The sequence below is a fragment of the Bison bison genome, unplaced genomic scaffold (genome assembly GCF_000754665.1).
Source record: "Bison bison bison isolate TAMUID 2011002044 unplaced genomic scaffold, Bison_UMD1.0 scf7180017864516, whole genome shotgun sequence".
NCBI lineage: Eukaryota > Metazoa > Chordata > Mammalia > Artiodactyla > Bovidae > Bison > Bison bison.
In genome coordinates, this window is record NW_011495069.1 from 4,462,030 (window position 1) to 4,483,123 (window position 21,094).

A 21,094-nucleotide genomic window follows, 5' to 3' on the forward strand; every position below is an offset into this window, starting at 1 on the left:
GCCGCCGCCGCCGCCGACACCCGACGCCCGCAGCGTCCGCAGACGTTGAGGGTGTACTCCCCGCCGCGGCGTGCGCATGCGCGCGCTCCCAGCAGCCTTTGCGCCGCCCGCGCCTCTCTCTCGCCCCTCTGTCGCCCCTCTCTTTTTCGCCTGTCGGGCAGAGGAAGGGGAAGCCGCTATTCGAGGCTCTCTCTGGCCACGTCCTCACTGGCGCCGCGGGGGAAGCGACGTCTCAACCAGTCTCCAGGAAGCGTCCTGCACACCACTAGTCTCACAAGCCGGTGCCTGGAGGCTTGAAAGCTGCCTGTTCTTGCCTTCTGGTACTTCTTTAACCGTGAAGGAGTTAGGCGAGAGGGCACTCAAGGCACACCATAGGTCCGCTGGATTATGGGGTGGGACCTGAAACTTGGGTCCCCACAGAAAACCAGGGTCAGCTCTGGAAGATTTAAAACTTGATCCTGGACCGGTTTCTGACTCCCCTTTCCCGAGCCCTCCTGACGTCATGGCACGTTCTGGCCTTCTCAGTGAGAACTGGACTACGTGTCCCGGCGTACATTGCGTGCTGCTCTTGGGTGCAAGGCATGCTGGGATTCGTAGTCTTCGGAGGCATGGGTTTCCTGTGCCTTGGACTGTGCCGGAGTGCACGCGGGGCCCTGGGTGACGGGGGGCGGGGTTTCTCTACCCTGGAAGGTCGTCCTCGCAGGTGGCCAACCCTCACTGTTGTTATCTCCATATGCTGATTTCGCCCTTCTTTAGGAACATTCCATTTTATTCCTTTTTAAACCTTCCCTTTATTCCATCTCTGCCTCTGGATATAAAGAGGAACCTTATCAGAGTGTTTTGCAAACTACAGGATACTGCCTGAGTAAGGATTTTGAGGACTTTACATTTGAGTAAGAGCCCTGAGGCAAGCTAAGCGCTAATTTCTGACTCAATAGCTAGCAAGGTGGGTAACCTTGAACTGTATGCTTTTTTTTTTTTTGCCACAATTTGCTGCTGCTGGGATTTTGGTTTCCCCACCAAGGATCCACCCTGTAGAGTGAGAGTGCTGAGCCCTAACCATTGGTGGTGGTGGTGGTTGTTCAGTAGCTCAGTCCTGTCGAACTCTTCACGACCCCATGGACTGCAGCACGCCAGGCCTCTCTGTCCATCACCAGCTCCCAGAGTTTACTCAAACTCCTGTCCATTGAGTCGATGATGCCATCCAACCATCTCGTCTTCTGTCATCCCCTTCTCCTCCTGCCTTCATTCTTTACCAGCATCAGGGTCTTTCAAGTGAGTTGGCTCTTACCATCAGATGGCCAAAGTACTGGAGTTTAGTTTCAGCATCAGTCCTTCCAATGAACATTCAGGACTAGATTTCCTTTAGGACTGACTGGTTGGATCTCCTTGTAGTCCAAGGGCCTCTCAAGAGTCTTCTCTAACACCACAGTTCAAAAGCACCAATTCTTAAGCACTCTCCCTTCTTTATGGTCCAGCTGTAACATCTATACATGACTACTGGAAAAACCAGACCTTTGACTGTATGGGCCTTTGTCAGCAAGCTAATGTCTCTGCTTTTTAATATGCTGTCTAGGTTGGTCATAGCTTTTCTCCCACGGATCAAGGGTCTTTTAATTTCATGGCTGCAGTCACCATCTGCAGTGATTTTGGAGCCCCCAAAATTAAAGTCTGTCAGTTTCCATTGTATCCCCATCTATTTGCCATGAAGTGATGGGACCGGATGCCATGATCTTCATTTTTTGAATGTTGAGTTTTAAGCCAGCTTTTTCACTCTCCTCTTTCAGTTTCATCAAGAAAGAGCTTATGCTTTCTGCCATAAAGATGGTATCATCTGCATATCTGAGGTTATTGATTTTTTTCCCAGCAATCTTGTGTCAGAAGAGTGTAATTTCCTTGGTTCTATCTTACTGAAGGAAATGGCAACCCACTCCAGTGTTCTTACCTGGAGAATCCCAGGGACGGGGGAGCCTGTTGGGCTGCCGTCTATGGGGTCACACAGAGTCGGACATGACTGAAGTGACTTAGCATAGCATAGCATAGCATCTTACTGAAACAAAGATTTGAAACAGCAGACCAGTGTTACAGCACAGTTACAGCTCAGAGTTTTATTTGGCAAACAAAGGATAGTACCCTGTGGAGGTGTGAGGGTGGGCAGACCCCAAAAAAGAGACCTCAACCCATCTTGGCTCCCTCTTTTTATACATTTTTATCTTCCCCGCCTCCCCAACCCCACCCCGCAGCTTCCCATATGCAAATTAGGTCTAGCCAGGAAGGGGGCATGTTTGTTTCACCTGAGGTTCTCACTCCAGTCCGTGGATATTTCCTTTGTTCCCTTTTTGTGGGCTTCTCCCATTCTTTGTCTTTTAGCACTTTACCCTGTGCTTCATCCAGCCCAGCATGTCACATGATGTACTCTGCATGATGTACTTCACACTTACGGCAGAAAGTGAGGAAGAACTAAAGAGCCTCTTGATGAAAGTGAAAGAGGAGAGTGAAAAAGTTGACTTAAAACTCAACATTCAGAAAACTAAGATCATGGCATCCGGTCCCATCACTTCCAGGAAAATAGATGGGGAAATGGTGGAAACAGTGACAGACTTTATTTTTTTGAGCTCCAAAATCACTGCAGATGGTGACTGCAGCCATGAAATTAAAAGACACTTGGTCCTTAGAAGAAAACCTATGACCAACGTAGACAGCATATTAAAAAGCAGAGACATTAGTTTGCTGACAAAGATCTGTACAGTCAAAGGTCTGGTTTTTCCAGTAGTCATGTATAGATGTTACAGCTGGACCATAAAGAAGGGAGAGCACCAAAGAATTGATGCTTTTGAACTGTGGTGTTGGAGAAGACTCTCCCTGGGACAGCAAGGAGATCCAACCAGCCAATCCTAAAGGAAATCAGTCCTGAATATTCATTGGAAAGACTGATGCTGAAGCTGAAATTCCAATACTTTGGCCACCTGATACGAAGAACTAACTCATTGGAAAAGACCCTGATGCTGGGAATGACTGAAGGCAGGAGGAGAAGGGGACGACAGAGGATGAGATGGTTGGATGGCATCACCAACTCTTTGGACATAAGTTTGAGTAAGCTCCGGGAGTTGGTGATGGACAAGGAAGCCTGGCATGCTGTACTCCATGGGGTCGCAGAGAGTCAGATACGACTGAGAGGCTGAACTGAACTGAACTGAACTCTGCATATAAGTTAAATAAGCAGGGTGATGATATACAGCCTCGATGTACTCCTTTCTCAATTTGTACCAGTCCGTTGTTCCATGTCTGGTTCTAACTATTGCTCCTTAACCTGCATACAGGTTTTTCAGGAAGCAAGTAATGTACTCTGGTATTCCTATCTCTTTAAGAAATTTCCCAGTTTGTTGTGATCCACACAATCAAAGGCTTTAGTGTAGTCAGTGAAAAAGAAGTAGATGTTTTTCCAAATTCTCTTGCTTTTTCTATGATCCGACAGATGTCGGCAATTTGATCGATGATTCCTCTGCCTTTTCTAAATCCAACTTGAACCTCTGGAAGTTCTCAGTTCACGTACTCTTGAAGCCTATCTTGGAGAATTTTGAGCATTACTTTGCTAGCATGTGAAATATAGTTTGAACATTCTTTGGCATTGCCTTTCTTTGGGATTGGAATGAAAACAGACTTTTTCCAGTCCTGTGGCTACTGCTGAGATTCCCAAATTTACCTGCATATTGAGTGCAGCACTTTCACAGCATCATCTTTTAGGATTTGAAATAACTCAACTGGAATTCCATCACCTCTACTAGCTTTGTTCTTAGCGATGCTTCCTAAGGCCCACTTGACTTCACATTCCAGGATGTCTGACTCTAGGTGAGTTATATGCTATCACACTCTAGGTGTGATAATTACACCATCATAGTTATCTGGGTTATGATCTTTTTGTATAGTTCTGTGTATTCTTGCCACTTCTTAATATCTTCAGCTTCTGTTAGGTCCATACCATTCCTGTCATTTATCGTGCCCATCTTTGCATGAAATGTTCCCTTCGTATCTCTAATTTTCTTGAAGAGGTCTTTAGTCTTTCCCATTCTGTTGTTTTCCTCTATTTCTTTGCATTGATTACCTAGGAAGACTTCCTTATGTCTCCTTGCTGTTCTTTGGAACTCTGCATTCAGATGGGTATATCTTTCCTTTTCTACTTTGCTTTTCACTTGTCTTCTTTTCAGAGCTATTTGTAAGGCCTCCTCAGACAACCATTTTGCCTTTTTGCATTTCTTTTTCTGGGGGATGGTTTTGATCACCGCCTCCTGTACAGTGTCACAAACCTCTGTCCATAGTTCTTCAGGCACTCTGTCTATCTGATCTAATCCCTTCAATCTGCTTGTCACTTCCACTTTATAATTGTAAGGGATTTCATTTACGTCATACCTGAATGGCCTAGTGGTTTTCCCTACTTTCTTCAAGTCTGAATTTTGCAATAAGGAGTTCATGATCTGGGCCAAAGTCAGCTCGCAGTCTTGTTTTTGCTGACTGTATAGAGCTTCTCCATCTTCGGCTGCAAAGAATATGATCACTCTGATTTTGGTATTGACCGTCTGGTGATGTCCATGTGTAGAGTCTCTTGTGTTGTTGGAAGAGGGTGTTTGCTATGATCAGTGCGTTCTCTTTGCAAAACTCTGTTAGCCTTTGCCCTGCTTCATTTGATACTCCAAGACCAAACTTGCATGTTGCTCCAGGTATCTCTTGACTTCCTACTTGTGCATTCCAGTCCCCTATGATGAAAAGGACATCCTTTGTTTTTGGTGTTAGTTCTAGAAGGTCTTGTAGGTCTTCTTTGAACTGTTCAACTTCAGCTTCTTCAGCATTATTGGTTGGGGCAAAGACTTAGATTACTGTGATATTGAATGATTTGCCTTGGAAATGAACATAGATCATTCTGTTGTTTTTGAAATTGCACCCAAGTATTGCATTTTGGACTCTTTTGTTGACTGTGAGGGCTACTCCATTTCTTCTAAGGGATTGTTGTTCACGGTAGTAGATATAATGGTCATCTGAATTAAATTCGCCCATTCTGGCCTATTTTAGTTCACTGATTCCTAAAATGTCGACGTTCACTCTTGTCATCTCCTCTTCGACGACTTCCAATTTACCTTGATTCATGGACCTAATGTTCCATTTTCTTATGCGATGTTTTTTTTGTTGTTGTTTTTTGTTTTTTACAGTATGGGAGTTTACTTTCACCACCAGACACATCCACAGCTGCGTGTTGTTTTCACTTTGGCTCAGTCTCTTCATTCCTCTGGAGCTATTTCTCTGCTCTTCTCCTGTAGAATATTGGGCACCTACTGACTTGGGGAGTTCATCTTTCAGTGTCATATCTTTTTGCCTTTTCATACTGTTGATGAGGTTCTCAAGGTAAGAAATGGCCCATTGGACTGCCAAGGAATTCTCCAAACTGGATCCTTAATGTGTGCAATTCTTTATAGACAAATGTTCACTGAAGGAATGATGAAAATAAGACATGGTCCTTGCACTTGGGCGTGGGTGAGGGAAGAACAGTAGAAACTCAAAGTAAGGGCCCCTTCCTTGGAAGGTTTGGAGTCCTTGGGCAGCATCTTCCCAGGAGGGATAACTCTAAAACCTGCTCTTCACAGATGAATAGATCTTAGCCAGGTTAGAAGAAATGTACCATTCTAGACAAAGGGAACTACAAGGAAGACAAAGACAGAAGAGAGAAAGGTCTTAGTGTGAGGCCACAACGCTGAGCAGGGGAGGTGACCTTTGAGAGACTAACCAAGACTTTGCCTTTATCTGAGGGACTCATTGAAACATTGAAAGCTGGTGCATGATATAAGGGGGATTTGCATTTTTTGTAACTTCCTCAGTCTAAGTCAAGGACAGAGGCTGAGAAACTACTTGTAAAACTAAGGAAGTAAAGAAGCCAGGGATAATGAATGAACGGGGCAGGGTAATGTGTATGGAATGAGGAGACAAACTTGAAAGATTTAGGACATGGAATCCCTAAACATGATGGGTTGGTCTAGACAAAGCCTGTTTGCTTTCTGTTACTTGACCTTCGGGTCTAGGTCATAGCCCTTTCCTAGGTGCTTACAGCTCCCTGTGTGATTGCCTCTCAGCACATGATGGAACTGTGAAGACTGTTCACTATGCTGGCACTGCTATATGCCAGTTTTCTAATTGGATAGTTAAACGAATAGAGTTTCTACCAAGTGAGATTGAAAAGTACAGAAAAGGAAAGTTGAGAAGGGAGATGATTTCCGTTTTTAATACATTGCATTTTAAGTGCATCAGGGCCGTCCATGTAGAGACGGCAGACAAGAGTCTGAATCTCACAGGACGTATTGCTCCTGGGGTTTTTCAGTCTCCACTGGATGAGTCTCATCAGCATTCAAATGTGCTGTAATTTCTCTCAGTTTTAACAAACCCTTCTCTTGATTACACATCCTCTGCCAGTTACCATCCCAGTTCTTTGTTCTTTATAGCAAAACTTCTGGAAATAGTGGTCTAGAGTCTTCTCCAGTTCCATAATATCCCATCCTCCTTAAATCTATTCTAAATCAGGCTCTTCCCCTCCAAACCAATCACATTAAGGTCATCAAAGTCCTCCACATTGTGAAATTCAGTGGTTGGCTCACACTCTGTTTTACTTGACCTGTCTGCAGCATTTGACCTAGTTTTTCACTCTGTTCTCCTGGAATTTTTTTTTGTTTGTTTTTTTGGCTGCACTGGGTCTTCGTTACTGTGCGGGCTGTCTAGTGGCTGCGAGCAGAGGCTACTCTCTGTAGTGTGTGGGCTTCTTACTGCAGTGGCTTCTCTTGTTGCAGAGCACGGGCTCTAGGCACTCAGGCTTCGGGGCTGGCACACAGGGGCTCGGGAGTTGAGGCACGTGGGCTCTAGAGCACTGGCTTAGTAGGGGTGGTGCACGGGCCCGGTTGCCCTGCCACCTGTGGTGTCTTCCTGGACTAGGGATCAGACCCACGTGCCCTGCATTGGCAGGTGGATTCTCAACCGCTGGACCACCAGGGAAGCCCCACACTGTCTTAACTTGCAGTGTTCCTGAACACAGTTCATGTGCCTGATGCACAGCGAGTACACACAACCTGGAACGCTGGCATCTGGAGCAGAGGACACTTGACTGCAGGGCCGACTGAGGAGACCTGTGGCTCTTGTTCAAAGAACCTGAACTCCCTCGTGGTTTGGTGGGGATGTATTATAGGTAAAATTTGGGGTGAGAGTTGCAGAGTGTGTGACTTTCTTTTGATTATTTGGTGGTGAGATAAGAGGCTGCCAGGAATCTGCTCAGCTTGAAGTTATCATCCCCCACCTGGGTAGGGGCCTTAGTTCCAGCAGAAGAACTCAGGTATTTTTATGTATATTCCTTGAGGAGGAACCAGGACCCTGCCCAAGGCTGCACTATGGTTTCCTGACTGTACCTCCCCTGTTTCTGCACTCCCTGCCCTCTGCGATTAGTAACTGTTTGAACAAGCCATGAAATTAAAAGATGCATGCTCCTTGGAAGAAAAGTTATGACCAACCTAGACAGCATATTAAAAAGCAGAGACATTACTTTGCCAACACAGGTCCGTCTAGTCAAGGCTATGTGTTTTCCAGTAGTCATGTATGGATCTGAGAGTTGAACTATAAAGAAAGCTGAGCGCCGAAAAATTGATGCTTTTAAACTGTGGTGTTGGAGAAGACTCTTGAGAGTCCCTTGGACTGCAAGGAGATCCAACCAGTCCATCCTAAAGATCTGTCCTGAATATTCATTGGAAGGACTGATGCTGAAGCTGAAACTCCAATACTTTGGCCACCTGATGGGAAGAGCTGACTCATTGGAAAAGACCCTGATGCTGGGAAAAATTGAGGTCAGGAGGAGAAGGGGATGACAGAGTATAAGATGGTTGGATGGCATCACTGACTCAATGGACCTGAGTTTGAGTAAACTCTGGGAGTTGGTGATGGACAGGAAGGCCTGGCATGCTGCAGTCCATGAGATCACGAAGAGTCGGACACGATTGAGCGACTGAACTGAAATGAACTGAACTGGACCTGCCCTTTGGAACACAGGGAAAAGTCATGGAGGCTGAATGAAGCCTGTTTTCTACCAACAGGAAATGAGAGGCAGAGAAGGGATTTATACCAGAGAGCCCCACAGGGTCCTCCTCAGTTTCAGTAGGACACCACACTCTGCTGGTTTTTCCGTCACACACTGGCCATTCTTTTTCAGGACCCTTTGCTGATTCTTTCTTGTCTCTCTTAACCTGTAATCCTGAGTGGCCTAGGGTTGTGCTTGGACCTCTTCTCGAACTACAGTTACTCCCTGGGTGATGTGATCTCATGGCTTTGAATACCAGCTGTTGTTGTTCAGTCGCTCAGTCGTGTCCGACTCTCTGTGACCCCATGGACTGCAGCACGCCAGGCCTCCCTGTCCATCACCAACTCCCAGAGTTTACTCAAACTCATGTCCATCGAATCTGTGATGCCATCCAACCATCTCCTCCTCTGTCATCCCCTTCTCCTGCCCTCAGTCTTTCCCAGCATCAGGGTCTTTTCCAGCAAGTCAGCTCTTCACATTAGGTGGCCAAAGTATTGGAGCTTCAGCATCAGTCCTTCCAATGAATATACAGAGTTGATTTCCTTTAAGATTGACTGGTTGGATCTCCTTACTGTCCAAGGGACTCTCAAAAGTCTTCTCCAGCACAATTCAAAGGCATCAATTCTTCGGTGCTCAGCCTTCTTTATGGTCCAACTCTCACATCCATACATGACTACTGGGAAAAAACAGCTTTACTATATAGACCTTTGTCAGCAAACTGATCTCTCTGCTTCTCACTTCTTTAATTTACTGCCCCAAGCCCAAACTGTTTATTTATGTATTATTTTTTATTGTGAGCTGTCCTGGGCTTCCTCGCTGTGCTTGGGCTTTCTCTAGTTGCTTTGAGTCTGCTTCTTGTGGTGGCTTCTCTTCTTTCAGAGCGCTGGCTCTAGGGCACGTGGGCTCAGTCATCGTGGTGCTCGGACTTGGTTGCCCTGTGGCACCTTAAGTCTTCCCAGACCAGGGAGCAGACCTGTGTTCCCTGCATGGGAAGGACACTGTTTACCACTGGGCCACCAGAGGAGCCCCCACTCTCTGTTTAGATTCTTCACCAATTGGACATCCAAACCCTTAGTTTCTTCATCCTGTCAGTTTCTTACAAATGTATTATTTCTTTGTCTAAAAACTAAAAGCTGCCTGCTTTGGCCATTTCTTCGGTCCCATTTCTGCGGTCCCCCCACGCACGTAAATGAAAATTGGTTTCTTTTTCTCTTTTTAAACTATCTTGTGTATTTTTTATTATATAGTCCATTTTTATTAGTAGTCCAGCCACAGGAACTCATGATGGGGTGGGGGGGAAATTTTCCCCTCCCCAACACCGCTTTATGGTCTGATCTTGGCTTAGCATGGAAACCAGATGAACATTCCTCTGTTCAAAAACCTCCCAAAACTCACCACTTCATTCAGTGTCAGTGACAAAGGGCCTCCTGCCCCGTATTGCCCAGAGCTCCTTTCCCACCACTGTCCCTTCCTGCAGCTTTGTTCCAACAGCACTCTCTCCCAGTTCCAGAGCAAGCAGACTCCTGCTCCTTTCATCTGGAGCTTTCTTCCCCTGCACAGCCACAGGGCTTCTCTTTCACGTGATGTTTTGGGAACGGGGAGGACCCTAGGAAGAAGGTCCAGAAGAACAATTGTTAGATATAAGGAGAATCAGAGGAATTGAACACCTCAAGCTTAGGGAGGAAAGTTTCAAGGAGATGGGTATGGTCAGCTATGTTAAATTCCTCTTAATTTTCCTTCTGATTTCTTGGCTCCTTTCACAAAATTATTAAAATAATTATCTACCCGAACACTGTCAAATATAAATATGGGTCACATATGCAGTTTTAAATTTCCTAGTAGCCACATCTAAAAAAGTAAAAAGAAACAAGTGAAATTAATTTTAATAATATATTTAACCCAATACAGCCAAAATGTTTACATTTCCACATGAAGTCAATCTTTTAAAAACTTTAATGTGATATTCTTTCCATGCTATATTTTGGAGATTTGGTATGCATTTTACACTTCTCATCTCATCTGAAACTTGCCACATTTACGTTCTCAAAAGCCACATGTGGTGAGTGGCTACCGTAGCAGACAGCACAGACCTATATTCTCTTGACTTCGTCTCCTGTTGTACAGCAGAAAGGGTATGGGGTTCCCAGAGAAACAGAACCAGCGTGGCTTCCTTGATATAAGTGAAGCCATTTTAGGCTAAGCCATTTTGTGATCTAAACCTGACCACAGTGCTTGCCCTTGAATGGATCTCAGTAGTCAGTCAGTCAGTTCAGTTGCTCAGTCGTGTCTGACTCTTTGCAACCCCATGGACTGCAGCACGCCAGGCCTCCCTATCCATCACCAACTCCCGGACTTTACTCAAACTCATGTCCATGGAGTTGGTGATGCCATCCAATCATCTCATCCTCTGTCATCCCCTTCTCCTCCTGCCTTCAATCTTTCCCAGCATCAGGGTCTTTTCAAATGAGTCAGTGCTTTGCATCAGAAGAGCTGATGACTTTGTCATCTTCCAAAGTATTGGAGTTTCAGCTTCAGCATCAGTCATTCCAATGAATATTCAGGACTGATTTCCTTTAGGATGGACTGGTTGGATCTCCTTGCAGTCCAAGGGACTCTCAAGAGTCTTCTCTAACACCACAGTTCAAAAGCAGCAATTCTTCACAGCTCAGCTTTCTTCACAGTCCAACTCTCACATCCATACATGACCACTGAAAAAACCATAGCCTTGACTAGACAGAGCTTTGTTGACAAAGTTATGTCTCTGCTTTTTAATATGCTGTCTAGGTTGGTCATAACTTTTCTTCCAAGGAGTAAGCATCTTTTTATTTCATGGCTGCAGTCAGCGTCTGCAGTGATTTTGGAGCCCAAGAAAATAAAGTCTGCCACTGTTTCCACTGTTTCCCTGTCTATTTGCCATGAAGTGATGGGACCAGATACTGTGATCTTAGCTTTCTGAATGTTGAGCTTTAAGCCAACTTTTTCACTCTATTTCACTTTCATCAAGAACTCTTTAGTTCTCCCTCACTTTCTGCCATAAGCGTGATGTCATCTGCATATCTGAGGTTATTGATATTTCTCCCGGCAATCATGATTCCACTTTGTACTTCATCCAGCCCACTAAATAATAATCATAAGGAAAGTGAGGGAATGCAGGAGCACAGGAAAAGCACTCAAGAAAGATCAATAGTTTAGCAATGAAGCAGCATCCTAGTTCTTCCTCAAGGGACATATATAATTGGGTTTTGCTAGAACTAAGGCCCCCACCCAGGTGGAGGACAGTAGCTACATGCTGAGATCCCAGAACCTAAGGAGTGATGATGCTGACCTTTGCTGACCTTTGTGACTTGAATCAACTGAAGTTGGATTCTGTCAACCTGTGCCCCAGTTCTATGCTGAATTCTCTTCTGCTCAAGCCCCCTCATGAACATGCATGTACCCTTAGCTGAGAAGAGAAGAAAGCTAAAGGCAAAGGAGAAAAGGAAAGATATGCTCATTTGAATGCAGAGTTCCAAAGAATAGCAAAAAGAGAGAAGAAAGCCTTCCTCAGTGATCAATGCAAAGAAATAGAGGAGAACAATAGAATGGGAAAGACAGATCTCTTCAAGAAATGAGAGATACCAAGGGAACATTTCATGCAAAGATGGGCTCAATACAGGACAGAAATGGTATGGACCTAACAGAAGCAGAAGATATTAAGAAGAAGTGGCAAGAATACACAGAACTATACAAAAAAGATCTTCATGACCCAGATAACCACAATGGTGTGATTATCACACCTAGAGTGTGATATCATATAACTCAGCTAGAGCCAGACACCCTGGAACGGGAAGTCAAGTGGGCATTAAGAAGCATCATTACAAACAAAGCTAGTGGAGATGATGGAATTCCAGTTGAGTTATTTCAAATCCTAAAAGATGATGCTGTGAAAGTGCTGCACTCAATATGCCAGCAAATTTGGAAAACTCAGCAGTGGCCACAGGACTAGAAAAAGCCAGTTTTCATTCCAATCTCAAAAAAAGGCAATGCCCAAAAATGTCCAAACTACCACACAATTGCACTCATTTCACATGCTAGCAAAGTAATGCTCAAAATTCTCCAAGCCAGACTTCAACAGTACGTGAACTGTGAACTTCCAGATGTTCAATCCGGAGTTAGAAAGAGCAGAGGAACCAGAGATCAAATTGCCAACATCCATTGGATCGTTGAAAAAGCAAGAGAGTTCCAGGAAAACATCTGGTTTACTGATTACGCCAAAGTCTTTGACTATGTGGATCACAACAAACTGTGGAAAATTCTAAAAGAGATGGGAATACCAGACCACCTGACCTGCTTCCTGAGAAATCTGTATTCAGGTTAAGAAGAAATAGAAGTGGACATGGAATAACAGACTGGTTCTAAACCGGGAAAGGAGTATGTCAAGGCCATATACTATCACCCTGCTTATTTAACTTATATGCAGAATACATCATGCAAAATGCTGGGCTGGATGAAGCACAAACTGGAATCAAGATTGCCGGGAGAAATATCAATAACCTCAGATATGCAGATGACACCACCCTTATGGCAGAAGGCAAAGAAGAACTAAAGAGCCTCATGATGAAACTGAAAGAAGAGAGTGGAAAATTTGGCTTAAAACTCAACATTCAGGAAATCGAAGATCATGACATCCAGTCCCATCACTTCATGGCAAATAGACATGGAAACAGTGGAAACAGTGACAGACTTTATTTGGGGGGGGGATCCAAAATCACTGCAGATGGTGGCTGTGGCCATAAAATTTAAAGATGCTTGCTCCTTGGAAGAAACGTTGGGACCAACCTAGACAGCATATTAAAAAGCAGAGACATTATTTTGCCAACATAGTCAGAGTTATGGTTTTTCCAGTAGTCATGTGTGGCTGTGAGAGTTGGACTAGAAAGAGACCTGAATGCCGAAGAACTGATGCTTTTGAACTGTGGTGTTGGAGAAGACTCTTGAGAGTCCCTTGGACTGCGAGGAGATCCAACCTGTCCATCTTAAAGGAAATCATTCCTGAATATTCTTTGGAAAGACTGATGCTGAAGCTGAAACTCCAACACTTTGGCCACCAGATGTGAAGAACTAACACATTGGAAAAGACTCTGATTCTGGGCAAGGTTGAGGGCAGGAGGAGAAGGGGACAACAGAGGATGAGATGATTGGATGGCGTCACCAACTGTATGGATGTGAGTTTGAGTAAACTCCGGGAGTTGGTGATGGACAGGAAATCTTGGTGTGCCGCAGTCCATGGGGTCACAAAGAGTCGGACACGACTAAGTCACTGAACTGAATTTCACTTAAAAATTCCCCAATTTTGCTGTTTGGGGAGACACTGCTTTGGGAAAGACCCCCAGTGTTCCCCTTACTTGTTGCAAGTAATAAATCCTTCCTTCTCCCTCTCTTTGCCTTGGTTTCTTTTGACTCCACACATCAAAAGGGGAACCCAGTTTTCTGGTAACACAATTCCCTCTTCAACCAACTGCAATCTGGTTGCATAAGGCGTATGACCTTATCACTCCTCTACAGCTGCCTGTTACCAACTCAAGACAGTGCCTGGCATACAGTAGGTACTTAGGAAATGCTTGAAAAAATGAATGAATGTAACATATCAGTCTGACTAAGGATTAATGTTCTAATTCCAGAGTTGTGGTTAGAAGTAGATTCTTTTTACTACATGAAGGAGGCTTGAAACCTGTACAGACTCACAAATTATATATAAAGCACAAGAAAAATTTTAATGTCATTGGTCATTCTTCCAAGACTCAGTGGGGAAGAAAGGCAAAAATCCCAAGCCAAAAATGGAATTGAAGAAAATTCCCTGGTGGTCCTGCAGTTACGACTTGATGCTTTCACTGCTGGTGGGAAGGTTCAATTCCTGGTTGGAAAACTAAGATCCTGCAAATTGTGGCATCAGTTCAGTTCAGTTGCTCAGTCGCGTCCAACTCTTTGTGACCCCATGGACTGCAGCACACCAGGTCTCCCTGTCCATCACCAACTCCCGGAGTTTACTCAAATTCATGTCCATTGTGTCAATGATGCCATCCAGCCATCTCATCCTCTGTCGTCCCCTTCTCCTCCTGCTCTCACTCTTTCCCAGCATCAGGGTCTTTTCCAGTGAGTCTGCTCTTTGCATCAGTTGGCCAAAGTTTTGGAGCTTCAGCATCCGTCCTCCCCATGAATATTCAGGGTTGATTTCCTTTAGGATTGACTTGTTTGTTCTTCTTTCTGTCCAAGGGACTCTCAAGTGTCTTCTCCAGCACCATAATTGGAAAGCATCAATTCCTCGGCGCTCAGCCTTATGTATGGTCCAACTCTCATATCTGTACGTGACTACTGGAAAAGCCATAGCTTTGACTATAAGAAACTTTGTCGATAAAGTGATAAACTTTGTCGATGAAGTCTCTGCTTTTTAATACAGTCAAGATACTCCCTTTTATAATTTTATGGTGGACAACTAATCATCCTGTTAATTCTAAACATTTTATGATTTTTATCTGTTCAAGTTATTATGAACAAATTATGTTTTCTCTCTATGAGGTGTATATAGTCATGTTTAAGAGAATTTAACATTCTTGAATCCTTGCATATACTAGTCAATGTGTACATGCCTGGGATAGTTTCTGAAATGTCTATTGTTTTCCTTGTCCAGTTAGTGCAAATTGGACTTAGTGATCTGGTGATATGTAGATATCAGTATTACAAAAAAAAAGATATTACTAGTATTTATGATAGACATAATTTTCTTGGATATATTGAGATCTTTTCTAGGATTTCCGGTGTGTTAGATAAGACACTTTCTGTACATTTTATTTTTACATTTTATTTTACTTTTGTCTTCATTTCTCTTGTCAGTCTTCCCTTTTCATCTGGCTAGTCTAATGACTTGTAAGAGCTTCAGTTCATCCAATGATGCCTTCTTTCTCTAGTTCAGGAAAAATGACTGTGATCTCATTATTTCATCTCATTTCATGTGATCTCATTCATTTCATTATTGACTTTTGTATTGTGGGGTATTAACAATCTTTGCCAATATACGGATAGTGGAAAGGGAAGAACTATTTCCCCACGTGACTCGGTGTTGATAAACCTTCCTTAAGATGGTTATCATGGAGAACTTCCCTGGTGGTCTAGTAGTTAAGACTCCTTGTTTCCAATGCAGGGGGCACAGATTTGATCCCTGGTCAGGGAAGTTCCACATGCCTCAAAGGGTGTGGCAAAAAGGAAAAAAAAAAAAAGATTGTTATCATAGAAAGAGTATGGATGTGGAAGTCAGAAAGCCCTGGAGTTCAAACTCTGGCTCTGCCCATTTTGGCTGTGAAATGAGGATTAACACCATGTTCGGCCTGTATGGGCAGTGGGTCCACTGCAACCAGAAGGGGGCGCTGTCGGGTAAAACTACAAAAGCGGGCTCTCCCGAGCCTTCTCAACGTTGGGCACACTTCTGCCTGGAACTCTGCTGACCCTCTCCTCATCCAGCGAGATCCATCCACGCTTCATCTTTCAGCTCAGACGCTTCCTCCTCTGGAAGCCAGACTGCTTCCCCACTGCCTGGTTATATTTAACATCCCTGTGCTTCAACTTCTCCATCTGTAAAATGGGGATGATAATACTACCTACTTCATGGCAGTATTTTGAAGAGAAAATGTTCCAATACATGACAACAGTCCATGAAAACAGAAAGCATTCAATAGATGCTTGATTAGTTTATCATTAATTATATATGTATATATATATATATATATTTATTTTTTTTTTTTTTTTCTGCACAGTGCAACAGGTGGAATCTTAGTTCCCTCACTAGAGACTGAACCCATGCCTCCTGCATTGGAAGTATGGAATCTTAACCCCTGGACTGCCAGGGAAGTCCCAATAATAGTGTTGTTCATAGTTACTATTATTTATTCATTTATTAATACTTGTTAATTTTACTGTTCTCTGGCTTCTCCCCAGAAGAGAAGGCTGCGGTTCCGCTTCTGTTTCCATGGCCCGGTCTCTAATAATGCTGAAGTGTAGTTTTGCGTGTCTACTAGGCTCTGAGCTGCTTAAGGGCAGACGTGTGTCCTTTACCTCTTTAGCTCAGCAACTAGGGCAAGACCAGGTACTTTGGGACTCAAGGTCAAAGTGGAATGATATGTTAGAAGGAGAATGGGGTCTGGAGCCCCTGGAAAATAAGCATGTAACTTTGCCTCTCATTTCTGGGGCTACATTTTTCTTCCTATTTTTTTTTTTTCCCCAGGTGGTTCCCCAACCATGGATCAGACCCATACCCCCTGCAGTGGAAGCTAGAAGTCTTAACCACTGGACCACCAGGAAAATTCTGGGGCTACTTTGAACAAGGCCTCTAATCTGGCTGGACTTGGCTTCCTCATCTATAAAAGATGATTATCCCTGCTTCAGGGCTTTTCTAGAGTAAAGATATTCAAAGCACCAGGCTTGGAGTTGGCATCAAGGAATAGTTACTTACTAGTAACTTACAGCTTATCAAACTGTAAGTTGCATAAAAACATGATGTGCATAAAAATAAAGATGAGATATGACTGTCTTGATGTAGGAATAATAGCCCATATTCAGGACTCAAAGAAAGTCTGAGGGGAGAGAGTCCTTGGAGATGATCCAGTCTGACTGACTCACTGTACATAATAAAGACAAGGCGATTGGGTGGGACAATAGCCCTTCTCTAGATACCTGCTCCGGTGTTCTTTGCCTGGAAAATTCCACGGGCGGAGGAGCCTGGCGGGCTACAGTCCATCGGGTCACAGTGAGTCAGACACAGCAGAGCACACACCCATGCCCGCACACGAGAGATACCTGAACATGTAGTGAAGAGACCAAAGCTTCAGTTTTAAGATGCTGAACACTTGGTTTCTTGGTGAGTTGCCACCATCCCCAGACAGTAAGCTGAATAGTGTCCTGCCGCCTTCCAGGGGCAGTTCCTAGGGGGCCCAAGTGTCTTCATCCTCGTCCTGGTGTTGACTGCCCTCTAGTGGGCATTTTCTCCAGCATCTTGGGTACCAGCTGAATTCCCCAGAAGTAACCCTGTAGCTCTCATGCCCTGTCTTGCGGCTTTACCATTATCCAAGTGCTGACTCCTCCCCAAATTACAACCACCCTCCACTTTTCCTCTCCCCTGGAACGTATAATGAGCATCTCAATTTCAGTGGGTCCAAAACTGAGCTCCTCCCCACCCCACCGCCCCTCATCCCACTTACGGCCAACTCCCTCCTTCCAGATGCTCAGGTTAAATTCCAGGGTGCCCTCCTTGACTTCTTTCTTTTCTTCACACCCCAAGTCCAGTCTTTCCACAAATCCTACTGGTTGTGCCTTCAAAATATGTCCAGAATCTGACTACTTCTTGCTACCGCTATCCTAGTCCAGGGCACCATCATTTCTAGACTTATTATTAAAATAGTCTTCTATCTGGTCCCGCAGCATCTGCCCTTGACCAGTGGCTCTCATCGGAGACAAGGCCAAAGGCCTTACAACGACCTCTAGGCCCTGCGTGTCTGACTTATTTCCTATCACTCCCCAGTGCTGTGTTCACTCCACACTGTTGCTGCTTGTGCCAGGCATGCTTCTGCTTCAGGGCCTTTGCACCTGCTATTTCCTCTACCTAGTGTATTCCTCAGAGAACTGCATGGCTGTGCTCTCTTCAGACCTTTACTTAACAAACCCTGCTCTGTGAGGACTTCCCGAATTAGCTTATCAAAATTTCAACATCTCTCTGACATTTCACACCACCCAGGCTTGCTTTATGTTTTTGCTTCTTAATATTTATCACTATTCAAAACAGCATATATTTTACTCCTCTGTCCTTCTCTAAGGGTAGAGTTTTTGTTTATTTTGCTCCCTAAAGTATCTCCAATGTCTAACAGAGAAGTCAGAGTCATTTGAAAAATGAATCTACATTCTTCTTTGAATTTAAGCTTCCCAGCAATCTGGTAGAATACTGCAGTCTTGTCCCCATTTTGTAGATGAGAAAACCGAGGCACAGAGAGGTGAAGTCACTTGCTTAAGGGTCACACAGCTAGGAGATGGGACCTGGGGGAATACTTTACCCCCTTTATCTGCAAACGCTGTTTAATACCATTATCTATACTCAGATTTCTCATCATTTAAATGAGGCTCATAAAAGTGCCCTCTTTATAAGTTCATTGTGACAATTATGTGTGATAAAGCACAGAACAAGCTCACAGCCAGTGACTGGCATGTTGCAAGCACTTAAGAAGTGATTGCTAGAAATATGACAAAGTCTGCATTAGTTCATGAAAGGTAGGGATGCTTCAGGCACAGAGCCCAGTCAAGGAACCAGGAAGTACTGTTATTACATTTCATACAGTTTCTGTATGGAAACGCCTATGCATCCTTTAGGGCCCAACTCAGAAATGCCCTTCTCGGGGACTTCCCTGGTGGCCCAGTGGATAGCACTCCATGCTCCCAACGCAGGGCCCTGGGTTCGGTCCCTGGTCAGAGAGCTGAGATCCCACATGCTGCAACGAAGGCTGCATGTGCTGCAACCAAGACACAGCACAGCTGGATTTAAAAACCAAATGCCCTTCTCTGGGAAGGCTTTCCTGACTTCCCATGGTGCTTCATTTTCTGGGTAAGGTTGGAATTTCTTTAATTTTCTTTGTTTGATCTGAAGCCCCTAGAAGGCTATGAGCTCCTTACGGGCCAGGTTTTTTGGCCTTGAAGTATGGCCAGTTTGAGGGCCCTCTTTAAAAATATAAAATTATAAAGCCAGTTTTGAAAATAAGTATTTATTTAGGATGAGAAAAAATTAATGTGTTGAATAACAGATGTGTTACAATTTGGGGGCAGGTGGTAAGCCCTCCTGTATGTCCTGTGAGGTTCTGTCTTGTGGGGCGAGCGCTGTTTTCCTAATGCCATTTGCTTCATTTTTAAAGCTGAGGTCACGGACTAGAGCGACTAAACAGCGGAGCTGCGTGCGCGGTGAAACGCGACTTGGCGCTCTGATGGTGCTTTCTGCCTTCCTACCTGCTACAGTGGAAAACAGGAACTGCCCTGAAGCCTAAAAATGCAGTGTTCTAAGCCCAAATCCCAGAGCATCTTAGTGGGCTTAGCATTTATGAGAAAGGTACTAACTCCCCAACTACTCAAAACCCTTCCAAGGAAAAGTTTTGCTTTTTCATAAGACTTGTTCCATTCACATCTTTTGCTAACTAGGGTGAAAGGGCTTTAGACCAAACCTCACTTTTATTAATGCCCTTTCTCTGAAAGAAAGTTCTTCCTGCTGACATTTCCAGTGTCAGGAAGCACAAATACTCTATATACATAAGCTTTTATTTTTCTAAAATTTACTTCGTTGAAGTGTGGTTGATTTACAGTGCTGTGGTAGTTTCTGCTCTACAGCAAAGTGATTCAGATATTTGTATACACACACCCATTCTTTTCCATTGAGACTTATCACAGGTATTGAATGCAGCTCCCTGCGCTCTACAGTAGGGTCTCGTCTGTCCATTCTACATGTAATGGTTTGCCTCTGCTCACGCCAGACTCCCAGTCCATCCTTCTCCTCTCCCCGTCCCCGCTGGCAACCACAAGTTTGTTCTCTGTGTCTGTGAGTCTCCTGTTTCCAAGACGAATTCATTTGTGTCATATTTTGGATCCCATGTGTTAAGTAATATCATACGGTATTTGTCTTTTTCTTTCTGACTGCGCTTAGCATGATAATCTCTAGGTAATATCATACGGTATTTGTCTTTTTCTTTCTGACTGCGCTTAGCGTGATAATCTCTAGGTTCATCTGTGTTGCTGCAGACGGCATATTTCATCCTTTTATGGCTGAGTAATACTCCATTGTGTACATACACCACATCTTCTTTATCCATCCGTCTGTCCATGGACGTTTAGGTGGTTTCCATGTCGTGGCTGCTGTGAATAGAAGAAGCATAGATACTCTTAGTCATCTTCACTCTTCTCATTACCAATGAGGCCTTTCTCCATCTTGTTCTGAAGGATAAACGAAAGTTTGAGGAGCGTCTTTCAGAGGTTAAACCACAGCAAGAAGAAGACCCTCTAGGTCCTCCAGACACTAGGCACCTCCTGCCACACATGTCCCGCTCTGGGTAATGTCTGGGTGAAGCATCTCTTTGGGCTTCCCAGGTGGCGCTAGTGGCAAAGCAGCTCTTGTCCTGGGCAAGCGTACAGCTCAGCCTGTCCCCAGTCTGCAGACACAGCCCACAGGCAAGTTCAGAAAAGGTGCCACTTTCTCTTCTTGAAGCCCATCCTTTTCCCAAATGGCATGTCTGTTACAATAACATCCACAGAGCCAGGTTTTCATGGAAGTTTGCAGCTATCCCACTGAATAGTATCTGTGGGCAAGCCCCAGCATCGCTGAACCCAGCTTGGCATCCACTTGCCCTCGAGCAGTAAAGCTGATCTACCGACACCAGGTGGCAGTGAAGGAGAGTGCAGCGCTGATGTGTTTACTTACTTTTGGCTGCTCCACATGGCCTGCAGGATTTTAGCTCCCCAACCAGGGCTTGAGCCTGTGCCTCCTGCAGTGGAAGAGCAGAGTTTTGGCCACCGGGGGAAGTCTCAGTACATCGCTTATTGCAGGGTGCCAAGCAAGGAGTCCAGGTGGCCAGTACGCAAAAGGCCTGACTCCCTCACGACTTTTAAAGGTGGGGGGTGGGGCAGGGGACTGTGTTGTGCGGTGAGTAATCAGCTCGTGGACATTCTTCTGATTGGTTGGTGGTGAGGTAATCGGGAGTCAATCTCATCAGCCTTCTGGTTCCACGGTCTGGGGTCTATGAGCTTGTGGGCAGCACAGAGTTAACTTCTTCCACCTGGTGGAGGTTTCACTGTCTGAAAAACAGCTCAAAGGATATGGCTCAGACTATTATCTATACCCCTTGAGCGGGAAGTAAGTTTCCTGACTTTGTTTAATGACTAAACTTATTCTGTCTTGCTTGACTGTTCTCCTTTCTTTTGGCATTTTCTCAATTCTCTGATTAAACT

General features: G+C 44.5%; 1 protein-coding gene across 1 annotated transcript in view; it reads right to left on the reverse strand.

Annotated features, from left to right (window-relative positions):
• Positions 1–556, reverse strand: part of USP48 (ubiquitin specific peptidase 48) — a 72,171-nt gene extending 71,615 nt beyond the window's left edge. Inside the window, exons 1-3 of the mRNA XM_010830234.1 lie at positions 541–556; positions 209–380; positions 3–150 (exon numbers count right to left, since the gene is read on the reverse strand). Coding sequence (XP_010828536.1) covers positions 3–150; positions 209–380; positions 541–556 — 336 coding nt within the window. The remainder of the gene's footprint in view (positions 1–2; positions 151–208; positions 381–540) is intronic.
• Between the last annotated feature and the right edge of the window lie 20,538 nt (positions 557–21,094).